Source organism: Crocodylus porosus, unplaced genomic scaffold (assembly GCF_001723895.1).
Source record: "Crocodylus porosus isolate Cpor-Errol unplaced genomic scaffold, CroPor_comp1, whole genome shotgun sequence".
In the NCBI taxonomy this organism is placed as follows: domain Eukaryota; kingdom Metazoa; phylum Chordata; order Crocodylia; family Crocodylidae; genus Crocodylus; species Crocodylus porosus.
Genome location: NW_017728947.1, coordinates 49,265,149 through 49,278,521, shown reverse-complemented (window position 1 = coordinate 49,278,521; position 13,373 = coordinate 49,265,149). Strand labels below are relative to the sequence as shown.

The following is a 13,373-nucleotide window of genomic DNA, read 5'->3' as shown; positions in this document are numbered from 1 at the left end:
TAGGCCAGCCAGCTTGGTGGACTATGACAACCAACGGCTTAATATTATGGGATGCAGAGAACTTATTCACAGCCCAGTTTATAACTGATACATTTGCTGAATGTTTGGAAGCTTGTTAGTTCAGCTGAAATCAAATGACACTTCAGAAGAACCAGATCATTTAATATCTCTTTTTTAAAGGTTTTATAAGACCTCCAAATGTTTGGATGGGCCAGTATGTTTTCCTTTTCATAGGAGCAACTCTTGGCAAGGTTGCACAAATATACCAGAAGGCCAAATTTTGTTTCTGGGGTCTTACAATATTGGGACCCAAATCTACAAATTTTCCATGCTCAGAACTGCCACTGTTGATAGATGTCATATGTACCTCCACAGGGCTCATCTCACTTCACTGCTGAGCAGATCACCACCCATTAATTCATTTATCCTTGAAGAAGCACTGTTTAGTAAAGAAACATTATTTTTGATCATATTCATTCCTTTTATTTCTGTCCATCAGTGACACTGAGGCTGAATTCAACTAACTTGATTTCTGTGGTTTACAGTTTATCAAGCACTTGACATAAAGCACTTGATTTGTATCTCTGGGGTCTATGTCAGGACCTAGTCCTGAACCCCAGAGACCATGTACCAGCTCAGCTGTCCACCAAGCCACAGGTCACAAAGGAAGGCAGACTGGCAAGCAAAGGTGTCTTCTTGGGAAAAGGCTTTCTGCCATTGTCTCAAGATTGGATTCCCCCACAAGGCTTCCTGTTTCCTGGGGAAACTGCCTGGATAACAAGATGCCTGTTATCGTTGCACTGCTCTTCTAGAGTCAGGGCACAAAGGCAAGGGAACAGCTGTGACCACCGGGTGCTGGCCCTGCTCAGCCTTCAACCTCCACCACTGCCTTGCATCTCGGATTGGTGGAGCATGGTTCTTGCACAAATCTTACCTGGCTTGCTCCCTGACTTTGCTCTGTTTAGTGTTTTGGCCCTGTCTTGGACTGATTCTAGCGCTGACCCTGTCTACCTCTGTGACCTCGGCTAATAGATTGAGCAAACTGCCAATCAGAGCGCCTATGCCTTGGTATGTGACAGTGTGAGAGGGGAAGTGACTTGTCTAAGTTAAACACGAAGCTGGTAGGAGGGCTAATAGTCTAATTTAGTATTTATGTGCTTCTCCAAAATGTGTAGCCTCAAGGCACCCCTCCAGAGCCTTCTGAAATTCAGCTGAACCCACTGAAGAAACAGTGAGCCAGAATCTAGCTGGTGGCAGGTGACGGGGAGGGAGGGGAGGGGAGAGGGGGCCCCAACCACTTCATTCCACTGTGCCCTGCTTTGTGCATTGTCCCCTGCCCAGTATGTCAAGGATCAAGGACTGTCCCTGTTGCTGCAGCTATTCCTGCAACTCACAGGGCAATGAACAGAGCCACATGCAACCTTCCCTCTCTCTGGTTCCAGGAGAATGGGGACAACCTAGGCTGAAAAAATGGCCTGGCTGCCCCTCACATCCACTTGCTCATGGCAGAACATGGCACTGTGAGCACTGGGGAGGCTGATGTGGTGGCTGCCAGGCCATGGGGAGGAGGAGGAGTGATGTGGTGGCTACCAGGCCATGGGGAGCTGTGGGTGCAGCTCATCAGGGTATGCCGGGTGCCAGCCACCAGTTGGGAGGAGGAGTGATCCCTTACCTCCTGGCACAGTGGCCAGGTGCTATGGTACCTGGGGGACCTTGCAGTACCCTGTGGTGCTGCAGCACTGGATTTGAGACACCCTGGGCTAGAACTTGTGACAAGGCCAGGGCTCTCTTCTGAAAATGTCTTCCTCTGAAGATTAACAGCCAAACTCTAAGACAAGGTGCAATGAGTAATATAACAAACAAAAAGGGTGTGTATTACAAAATTAGCTGTAGGCACATTTTGTAGGGATTAGTGGGAACTTTTCAGCCTTTTTCTCTGCTTGTTGTCAGCTAACAGCATACCATCAACCACATAGTAGAAAAAGCTGCTGAGACTCACTTCCATGCACTGATTGCTAGAGATATTGATAAATTTGGATTTCACTCAGAGTGGAACAAAGATGCCTCCCCCAACTCTATTGACTTCAGTGATGTTATAGAAACAAAATTGTAAAGATATAAAAGAATCATTCCAGAATGCTTATTTGCAAATGCATCTCTAAACAACTTTGAATAAGAAAGACAACCAAATCCTCCTCTTAATTTCCATGCTCTGTAGTTCCTCAGTCCTTCCTGCTGAGAACTTAAAGCTTGATTCCCAAAGATAAACCATTAAACTTGATATGGTTTGGGTTTTGTTTCTTCAGTGGATCAGATAAAGAAGCCAGAACAACCCCAAGTAGCCGTAAATAGTAGTGGCCCCGTACACCTACAGGTCCACCTTCTCTGTTATGTCCCATCACAATCCCAAAGGTCAGCCAAGAGCAGTATGTCACCTCCGCTTGCCAAAACTGTGCGGGAGGTCATTCTCAATAGTTGCTCCACGGATCTGGAACTCCCTTCCCCTTGAGGCCTGCCAGAGCCCAAACCTGGTTTCCTTTCAGCAGCATTGTAAACCCTCCTATTTGGATAGGCATTCAGCAAACAAAACTAGGCTGAGATATTGCTCAGTGAGTCTCTGTTTTATATTGACATTCTAGTTCCTTTTTTAAGGTTGGGGGGTTTTTTTGTTCTCTTGCTGCAGTCCTGTTTTTAAAAAAATGTTGTGTCCTCTTACTGTAATAAGCCCTGATCTGTGTTTGGAAAGGCAGTACATAATTCATATAAATCAATAATAAATAAAGCCTTACAAAAAAAGAGACTGCAAGGATCACTCAGCAGGGTGCTGGCACTAAAGAGGCTGAAGACTTTGCAAGAGGTGCTTGCCGCCCCTTGTTCGTATTAGAACGTTATGACAAAGACCATGAACTTTCAGGGTTGAAAGCTCATTTTAACAGCTTTATCTCTGTAGAAACCTGTTATTAAAACTGTTGATGGCAAGGCTTGAGCTGTCCCAGGGGAGGATTCTTTCCATCTTGAATTTGAGCTTCTGTAAGGGCAAGACATTAGGGCTGTGAAACGGCACCGTTCCGTTTCGCCTTGAGTTTTGAAGTTTGGATGGAACAGTGTTTTGTATCGAATTTCATTTTGATTCAAAACAGCTGTTCCATTTTGCTTTGTCGAGACAGTAAGACTGTTTTGACTCTGTTTCGATGTTTTGCTAGATTGGGCCAGGGGTGGGGAATCAGCCCACCTGGGCTGATTCCTCATCCCCTGTGCTAGATTGGGCCAGGGCCGGGGAGTAGGCCCAGCTGGACTGACTTCTCATACCCAGCGCTATGGTCAAAACATTTTGACTTTCGAAACATTTCGACTAGCCTTGTTTTGTTTCAAGACTGTTTCCACACCCTTTGTTTCATTTCCATTGTGCTGTTTTGACCTCAAAATGAGTCAAAACAGTGTCAAAATGAAACAGCCAGCGAAATTTCACACAGCCCTACAAGACATCTATAGATGCAGAGTGAATCAGGAGGCATAGGCAACAAGAGCTGGTGAGAAAACAAAAGTGTTGCCCAAACCAGGTGCTTTGATCACTGGCTATGGCAATTCATTTAAAACAAGACACACATATGCATGCACACGATTAAACGAACATTGTTAAGGTTGCAAGGCCAAGCATTTTGGAGTTGGGAATGCCCACATTAAGAATGCCTGCTTCCTTTGTGCATATGCATACAATCATACAAGAGAAAGGGCTGGAAAGGACCTCAGGAGGTCATCAACTCCATCCCTTTACTGCAAGAAGGACCAGACCAGGTAAGCATTTTAACCTGTTCTTAAAAAGGTCTAAGGATGGTGACGAGAGGTATGCAAAATGGGCCCTATTCAATTTAGATTCAGATTCAGCCTGAATAGGGGACAATGATTCGATTCGTTGATTCAGATCACTGTCCCTGATTCCATTTGGCCGGATCCGAATCTGAAGATATGATGCTGATTTGGAAAATCAAAGATTCAGCCATAGACACAGCTTTAAATGTTTTTTCTACATACCTCTAGGTACCAGGCATGGCTCATGAATGCTGCGATGGTGGGGCAGATGGAGCATCCCACAGGAGTGGGGGGGGGAGGGGGACTCCCCATGTGCTTGGTGGCGAACCTGGAAGTGGACTGGAAGTACTTCTGGTCCACTTCTGGGTCTGCCAGGGAGCACGCAGGGGGCCCCCTTGCACTCCCTGGGTCAGCAATTAGCCATGAGGGGGCCCTGGGTGCCCCCCCAGACCCAGGAAGCACCAGTTGCCAAGCCAGGGGGGTGCAGGGAGGCCCCCAGCGTGCTCTCCAGCAGACCAGGAAGTGGACTGGAAGTGCTTCTGGTCCACTTCCAGGTCTGCTGCTGAGCGTGTTGGGGAGCCCCCTGTGCTCCTATGGGATGCTCCATGCACCCCAGCATCGCAGCACTCATGAGCCGCTTGGTACCTTGAGGTACGTAGAAAAAGCATTTAAGCTGTGTCTGTGTCTGAATTGCTGAATCTTTCTAAATCAATTTGGAGAGATTAAATGGTCCTCTGATTTGATTCAGATTTGGAGATTCGGCCACCAAATCCGGCCAGATCGAATCGCAGCCCTAATGGTGACTCCACAGGAGATGGAGATTCCTTTGAGAGGCCTGTTTCAATGCTTAACCTCCCTCACAGTGAGAAAGCTCTTCTAAATATTAACCTAAATCTCCTTTGCTTCAATGAAAGACTATTGTGCCTTATCCTGTCCCCTGCAGAGAGCGAACGGCCTATTGCCATCTCCTTTAGGACCATCCTTGAGAGAGAATCACATTCCCTCAGCCTCCCCTCCTCCCCAGGCTACATCATCCCAGTTCCTTCAGCCTTTCTCATTAGATCATGTTTCCAAGACCTCTAGGTTTTTTACTTATTAATTTTTGCTGTCTCCTGGGCTCTTTCTGATTTGCCAACATTTTTTTGACATGGAGGGCCCAAAATTTTGTAGCTTCTTAAGAGACAGGTAATGGTCTTGACTCACAGGTCCAGTAAAAGTGGTGTTTGTTTTTTTAGTAGGACTGTGGCATGCATGCTAGAAAATGGTCCCTTTTCATGTGTGTTCACAAAATTTAAAATAGGCAAATACATTTATAGTAAAGACTAATAGAAAACTATCAGTTTCTTAGTCAGAACTTTCAGTATGCCAGAAGTCAGGTTCACTAGTCAAGTTTTTCATGAAAACTTCTCAAATCTTATTACTTGCCATCTAAATATCACATCTTTACCAATGAAATATGGAAAATTTTAATATGAGCTTTCTCAAGTGGCATTAAATGAGATAGTACTGTCAAAGAGCTGCATGGCATCTATTCACTAGTCAGTAATGTGGTGGCTTTCTTCATAAGACTATATACAGCGTATCTCTTCATGGTGCTTATAAATGGTTTATCAGTGTGAGGTGTAAGGACCAAAAACACATACCTTTGAAATGATGTTACAAATAGTGAACTCCATGAAACAAGAGAAATGAAGAAGTAGCCCCAGCTCTGGCTTTGTAAGGCATTTTCTGTTCCCACATATAGTGAGCTCAGGTCATAGAGAAGACCTGCTGCCTATGCACATCTACTCCGTTGATGGCAATAATGAGAATGATTTGAACACATTTCTAAGCATATCAATGGTAAATTTGCTGTTTCAGTCAGGTGTGTTGCCCCCTGTGAAGCTTAGCAGGATGTGCTCTCAAGAATGAGCTTTTACTTGATAAAAGGGTTTGTCTTATGATTATTCTTCAAGAATGAGCTACTCATGGGCTCTTTCCAGCCTCTCCCTGCCCTGGAAGAATTCCCAAAGCACATGTTAGTCTCCAGTGAAGTTGAAAGTGGGTTTGTTCCAACTGAAACCGTGTCCCATGGGCTGGATTTCTTCCTGTGCCTCCACCATCCAGGCAAAGTTCCTGTCAGATCTGTGGCAGAGGACAGGCCCATGTGCTCTGGGTTGGGGCGGGATTTGAGGGTGATTGTACGTCCATGCTGACAGCCGTAACAAGCACATATCCTCTGCAGCACTGTCTTGCGGGGACATTGAAGCCCAGGCACAGAGTGGGACTGGGGCATGCCAGGGCGTGGAGGCATGGGAAGGTGGCACTCCAACTTGGGACAGAGGAGGAATGAGCTCAGGGCGATAGACTGCTCCTACCCAATTGTGTCCCCTGCTCGGCCCCACCCCCCCAAATCCCACCCCACACCGCCTGGTGTGTCCCACTTAGGTTCAACGTCTGTGCTTCTAATGAAAATATTCCTACTTTCAGAGGCACCATACAAGTGCTGTCCCAGTCAGCTATAGTTGCCATACCACAGTGTGCTTGATCAATGTATTTTATCACCTTCTGAAACATTTTCTTAGTACCTTTCTACAACATACACAGAGGCAAATCACAAGAATACCAACAGTGCTCAAGACTGGTATTCCTATATTATAGCTCCTGGTGACCATCTCTCTAGATGGGGGTGGTCCAGTATCAATGCTCCCTCCATGTCCTTTATCTTGACAGGATGGAGGTGCCCAGCCATATTCACAGTGGCAGTGTCTTTTACTGTTGCATATTCCCCTGTTATGGCACTGGATGAGGTTACAGTCGTAATGTAAAACAGACACACTGGTGCAGCTCTTGTTGAAACAAATCTTGTCATTACCACTTGGTGTGCCATCTCTAACTCATCCAATATCAGCTATGTCTACCCCCATGTGGTAGCCTGTACCCCAGCACCACGTGGTATTAATGGGAGGTTGAACAATGGTATTATGATTCCTCAAAGCAGGTAGTATTTTTACATTCTCACACTGGACCCTACCACATAAGGCATCTCCAACCTTACATTTCTTATATTTTCTAGCATTGTCTACACCACAATTGCCAAAACGGTTTCCCGTTCAACATTCAATTCACTAAAACAACTAGTGGGGCAACCCTGGTCTGTTTGCCAAAGATAGTCTTGCCCTTCCTATCATAGGTAAAGCAGTTCCCACAACAGCAGTAGGCACCATCCTGACAGAGCACCATCTTGCACACAGAGCACACATCCTTCGGGCACCACTGGGATGGATGTTCCATTGCAGTACTCGGGCAGGTCACACTCATTAATACGTTTTCGGCAGAGCCTTCCCAGCGGAAGGATCTGACACTTGCTACAGCATTCACCAAAAGCACAGGCTGTGCTCACACTTAGCGTGCAGTTGGCTTCACAGCAAGGATCTCTGCTGCATTCCTGCGTTGAGCCACAGTCACACTCTTCCCCTTTTTCCACCATCTTGTTGCCGCAGTACTTCAACATGTAGACCGCCTCAGGTGCTGGAGCTTGCCGCAAGCTGTAGGCACCCTTGCTTTTATGAGCAGGAGTTATAGCTGCAGTTGCTGAACACATCAGAGGTGGCAACGGGTGAGGTCACGATGCACACTTTTCTGTGTCACGTGCAGTACTGCTTGTCACGGGGCATGCCAAGCTGGTGGCTGAGCTGGTGAGCGAAGATGGTGGCAAAGAGGACCAAGTTGGAGGTGCTGAAGGACTCAATGGCTGTGGTCCATCTCTTGCTGCACACTTGGGATGGGTAGGCCAAGCCAGTGGCTCTGCCAAAGCGCTTATCTATGAAGAGGTGCACAGCATCATGGAGAAGTCACGGGCGCAGTTCCTGCCACCACCGTATGGTGAAGTTTGCAAGGGCTACAACCGTGTTTTTGGTGATGACGAAGAGGTTGCTGTGTGTCCGGATCTTCATCCCCACAGGCCACACCCGGACACTCAGAAGCCTATACAGCACATCCGCCATGTTCAGTACATCCAGCACCTCTGCCAACACCTGTGTCACATTGCAGTGGTGGCACATGAAGTGCCCATTGTCCACCACGATGGCCACCTTGGCATGGCGTGTGTCCAACCACCAGCCCTGCCTCTCCAGTGCACCCCACTGGAGCTGGTGGGTCAGAGGCACCTGGTGTTGCAGCTCATCCTCCATCAGGCCACAGAGCAGGCGTGGAGCATCTTCCTCCTTCTCCATCTTATACAGCAGGTGCTGGAAGGTGGTGGAGTCTGGCAGGGGCTCAAGGCTGTAGGTGCCCCTCTGAAGCCACAGCAGCCCCCATAGCCCCACCCCCCCAGCAAGTGCTGAGCGCCACCAGTGAAGTGGGACTGCCTTGCCTTGCACATACCCCTCACCATGCCACGTAGCCAGCACCTGCGGTATTACCACCTCAGATGGGCCCTGCCTGCCCATGCCCAATGCTGCCAGCAGCAGTGGTGCCCCATGGGCCACCCCCATGGTGCCTACCAGCTGCGCCATGGTCCCCTGCAATGGTTCTGGCCTTTGTGACAGCGCATGGAATGGGTGGGGGCAGATTCCAAATCCCCCCCCAACACCCAGTGGCAGGGGGCGTGGCCATGGCTCACCCTGATGTTGGCAGCTGGTGGTGCCAGGCTTGGAGTGGGCCCAACAACAGCCAGGCAGGGTGACACTGGGTCAGCCCTGGGGTGCTTGTTGCATTGTCATGAGTCTTCTCACATCCCAGTGCCCCCACACCAGTGTCTCCCAAGGTCTCAGAGCCCTTCAGCCAGGCCCCCACAGCCGCATGAGGCTAGGGACTAGTTTGGGGGTTTGGGCTTTGCCTCTGCCCCCCACTCCCCCAGCCAGGAACTGGGGACCATTGGTCTTGGCTGGGGAGCCTGAAAGGACAACAACCCCCACAGAGCTGCCTGGTAGCACCTGAAATAGGACTGAACAGCATGAGGCACCACAGCCACAAAAATGGGTTTAGACACCCCACATCTCAGCTACCCCAGACACCAGTTCCTTTACACCTTAAACTTTAAGGCTTAAAGGCTTCCCAGTACTCAATACCAGAAACATGAGTCATCCCAGCTATCCAACACGTCACAGTATTTAAACACCTTCACTATGAATGACCCCATATGGGAAACACGTCATGCATCAAATACCCTCAACTTTGTCCTCTGAACTATTGAAACACTCAGGAGCTTTTGGGTACAGTCTGTGTCTGAAAGATCCTCCTTGCGGAGTGGCTACTTGTCCAGTCCCAGGGGGAGATGAGTTTCCACCCAGTGCTGGTTGAGCTGTGTTGCCAGCTGCCTCTCAGGGCCTCTGCCTGGAGTTGCAGCTGCCTCTGGGGTTGGTGCACGGAGGTTGTGCCACTTGGGATATGCTGCTGCTGCTCTGAAAGTGCTGCTCAGGGGTTTCCTCTTGCTCCCAGGACAGGCCCTGGACATTGCTGCCCCTTGGTGTTTGCTGTTGTGGCTCTGAAACCGCTGCTGGGGTCTGTGTCCCTGCTCAGAATGGCCGACGCTCGGGGTTGGAGCTGCTTGGCGACACCGTCACTTTGCTGCTTGGGGTCATGCTGACCCGTGTGCTGCGGATTCTCTGAAAGCACTTCTGGGAGCTGTATTGCCTCTCAAGATCACCGGTTTGTGGGTGCCACTATTAGGGTTTGCCACAGCTGCTGGCAAAGCCACAGCCGCTTGGGGTCTGTGCCACCTTGCGGGATCACTGCTGCTTCCAAAAGCTCTCCTGGGGTCTCTGCTACTTTGGCACGTGGGGTCAGTGCTGGGTTTGCCCACTCTGGGCTTTCAGCTCGAGGTCTCACTAGCAGTACAGCTGCAGCTGTGAGGATTTTACAAGCCTCAGTGAGAATGGAGACTCTGGACTGGAGTCTGCCCGAGCCCTCTGGAGTCTGTGAGAGCCCTTTGGACAGAAAGAAAGGGAAAAAAACCTGCAGTCTCCCTGCCACCCCCCTGCTGGCCTGGGCCCAGGTCACAGTTAGTGCCAACCTCCCAGGGATCCCAGTACAACTGTCTCCTGCATCCTATGTGGGCTTCCCAAATAAAATTGCTAGGAAGGGAGGTCTTGTGACACAGAGATCCAGCCAGTGACACAGAGATTTGAACCCCCACTTAGCCCCTAACATTAATTTTTTGGGGGTACAAATTGGCACAGACAGGCCGTTAACCTTTTGACCCTCCATACCATATGAGGGTATGCAAATTTTAGAACACATGCAGTCGATCACATAATGGCCCCTAGGAATCAGCAGGCTACCATTATTTCATCACTGACCTGGGCTTTTGATAGGAACTCTCCCAGGCGAAGAACTGCCCTACTGGGGCCGGTAGGACAGGAGTGAGCTTAGGGCTGCTTCCACCCACCCACATCTCCCACATGGTCCCACTGCAGGCTTCTCCTGGCCCCGCCTGCATCCTCCTCTCCCAGTGTCTCTCCCTCGGTCCTGCTCGACTTGCCCGTTCCAGTTGAACAGAGATCCGCTGCTGCCTGGGTCTGCCCATGCTCTCCAGCTGGTGGTAGGCAGGCTATGGGGGTGGGACGTGATGTGCCACTGTGGTTGTTACTGGTGCCACTGGTGCTGGTGGCTCTGGGTGCAGGGAGCAGCTTGTTGGGGGGTGCGGCCGGGCTGGGCCAGGCGGGCACCCCTCGCTATGAGGTGGTGATACCCCGGCAGCTGGCCCCACGGCGTGGCAAGAAGCTCCGTGAGATCTCATACTTGCTGCAGCTACAGGGACGGGGCCGTGTGCTACGGCTGCAGCAGAAGGATGCCTTTGTGCCACAGCACTTCACCCTCTTCACCTATGGTGCTGGCGGTGTCCTACAGGCAGAGCAGCCCTTCCTGCAGAATGACTGCTTCTACCAGGGATATGTGCAGGGCAGCCCCACATCCATGGTGGTGCTCAGCACATGCTCAGGGGGGCTGCGAGGGCTGCTGCAGCTGCTGGGCAGCACCTATGGCCTTGAGCCTGTGCCAGGCTCCACCACCTTCCAGCACCTTCTGTATTGGTTGGAGGAGGGGATGAGTGTCCCTGGCATGCGCTGCGGCTTGACCAAGGAGGAGTTACAGCACCAGGAAGCACTGATCCCCGGCTTCAATGTCAGCTCCACAGTCAGGCAGGCAGCCAGGGAGGACTGGTGGACCCACACCCGCTATGCAAAGGTGGCCATCGTGGTGGATCACGAGCGATTTGTCCACTCCAACCACAACGAAACAAAGGTCATCAGGGAAGTGCTAGACATCGTCAACATGGCTGATTCACTGTATGCCCCCCTTGGTGTGCGGGTGCAGCCACTTGGGCTGGAGATCTGGACACAAAACAATCTGATAACAATTAGTGACTATATGAATGCTACACTTGATAATTTTAATAAATGGAGAAGACGTGTGCTTAGGCAACGTCTCCCACATGATGCTGGTCACCTGTTTGTGCATAAGAATTTTGGATTTACGCTTGGACTAGCCTATCTTTCCCAAGTATGTGTTAATTATTGGGCATCAGGTGTTGAATCATTCACTACTTCTAACTTGTTCTCATTTACTCTAACTTTTGCTCATGAGCTGGGCCATAACCTTGGCATGCCGCATGATAAACAATACTGCACTTGTAACAGAAGCGGGTGCATCATGTATGAGTACCATGTCATCACAAATGCATTCAGCAACTGCAGTTATAATGCCTATTACAACCTAATGATGACACGTGCATACTGTCTGCAGGAAGCTGCAGCACCCGAGGCAGTCTATACTCTCAATTACTGTGGCAACAGGGTGGTGGAGACAGGAGAGGAATGTGACTGTGGCTCAGACCTGGCATGTGGCAGAGATCCTTGCTGTGAACCCAATTGCACATTGAGTGCGAGTGCAGCCTGTGCTTTTGGAGGTTGCTGCCAAGACTGTCAGATTCTTCTGGCAGGAACACTATGCCGAGAACGTACTGATGAGTGTGATCTGCCTGAGTACTGCAATGGAACTTCTCAGTGGTGCCCGAAAAATGTGTATGTGCAAGATGGTGCTCCATGCCAGCATGGTGCCTACTGTTATCATGGAAACTGCTCTACTCATGATAAACTGTGCAAATCTATCTTTGGCAGTGAAGCAAGTGTTGCTGAACAAGGTTGCTTCAATGAACTGAATGCTCGAGGTGACCGGTTTGGCAACTGTGGTATGATTGGAGCTAATACATATATGAAATGTAGAGTTGAGGACACCTTATGCGGTAGGATCCAGTGTGAAAATGTGAGAAATCTACCTTCTTTGGAGAATCATAATACTATTGTTCAAACTCCCATTGATGGTAAACAGTGCTGGGGTATGGACTATCACTGGGGGATGGAGATACCTGATACTGGATCAGTTAGAGATGGCACGCCATGTGATAAGGACAAGATCTGTTTCAATAGGAGGTGCATCAGAGTGTCTGTTCTGCATTATGACTGTAACCTCACCCGGTGCCATAACAGAGGAATATGCAACAGTGAAAGACACTGCCACTGTGAATATGGCTGGGCTCCTCCATACTGTCAAAATAAAGGACTTGGCGGGAGCATTGATAGTGGACCCCCTCCAGCTATGGAAGTGACTACCAGGAACTTTGTTGTGGGAATAGCAGTAATGGGCACTATTGGTGTTCTTGTGATCGGCCTTGGTGTATATTACAGAAATGCCCTATCAGAATACTGCAGAAGGTTATTAGCCGGAATCCACCCAAAAAAGTAAGCTGTTGCTTCAGGGAATCAAAAGGAAATCCCCAGTAGCTAACAAAGACAACAGCTGCTAATATGCCAAAACCCAACATAGAGCATGTGAGGGGAAAGTGGGATTTTATGTAACATTAAATATAGGATATTACACACTGAACCCTGAAAACATGAAAGCATATGTTTTCAGTTATTTAATGACAATAAATGCACGCTATAAATGTATAGTCTTTTTTTTTTATTGAATCTTTATGGATTGGGCCCTGCAACAAAGGCAGTTAGGCTAATCCTATACACCTCAGTGTAGCCTCTTCCATTTACTACTTCCTCCAGATGTTAAATCCCTGAGTGCCCTGTGAGGTAGGAAAGAAATCCTATTTTACAGATAGATAAAGAGATCTGTAGAGATGAAATAACTTGAACACAGCTACTCTCTCAGCTAAGATGATGTTCTGAAATACCATACAAAAAATAAAATATTAAGGAAGAAAAAAATAACTATTTCACTTCAGGAACTCAGTCAAATGTAGGAGGACAACTGGCGTTCCAGTAAGAGTGGATAGTTCTGCTTCCTAAGGTGGGGAGATCGTGACTTCTGCCAGGAGCAGCTTTTCAAAGGGAGATGCCAATGACTGTCAGACAGGAGAAGGGTTTTGGTGGGATGAGAGAAAATCACTCCCAACCCAATTCATAACAGATGTCTTTGTCGATGTTTTGAAGCTTGTTAGAAGCTTAGCTAATATTAACTTGACCTTTCACAAGAATGAGGGTTTTTTTCTGGAAATTTTGGAGACCTTCAATATTTGTTTGGCCATTGGTTGGAGTAACTCTCACTGAGGTTGCACAAATGTGACAGAG

The 13,373-nt window shown here is 48.7% G+C and overlaps 1 protein-coding gene and 1 pseudogene across 1 annotated transcript; one reads left to right on the top strand and one right to left on the bottom strand.

The window, feature by feature from the left end:
• Positions 1 to 6,350: 6,350 nt before the first annotated feature.
• Positions 6,351 to 8,932, bottom strand: LOC109320780 (annotated as a pseudogene).
• Positions 8,933 to 8,946: 14 nt separating this feature from the next.
• LOC109320779 (disintegrin and metalloproteinase domain-containing protein 20-like) lies at positions 8,947 to 12,631 on the top strand. Its single transcript, XM_019551035.1, has 3 exons — positions 8,947 to 9,010; positions 9,313 to 9,449; positions 10,474 to 12,631. Exons 1-3 carry the CDS (start codon positions 8,947 to 8,949, stop codon positions 12,532 to 12,534), a joined length of 2,262 nt encoding a protein of 753 aa, XP_019406580.1. The 3' UTR covers positions 12,535 to 12,631.
• The last annotated feature ends 742 nt before the right edge of the window (positions 12,632 to 13,373 follow it).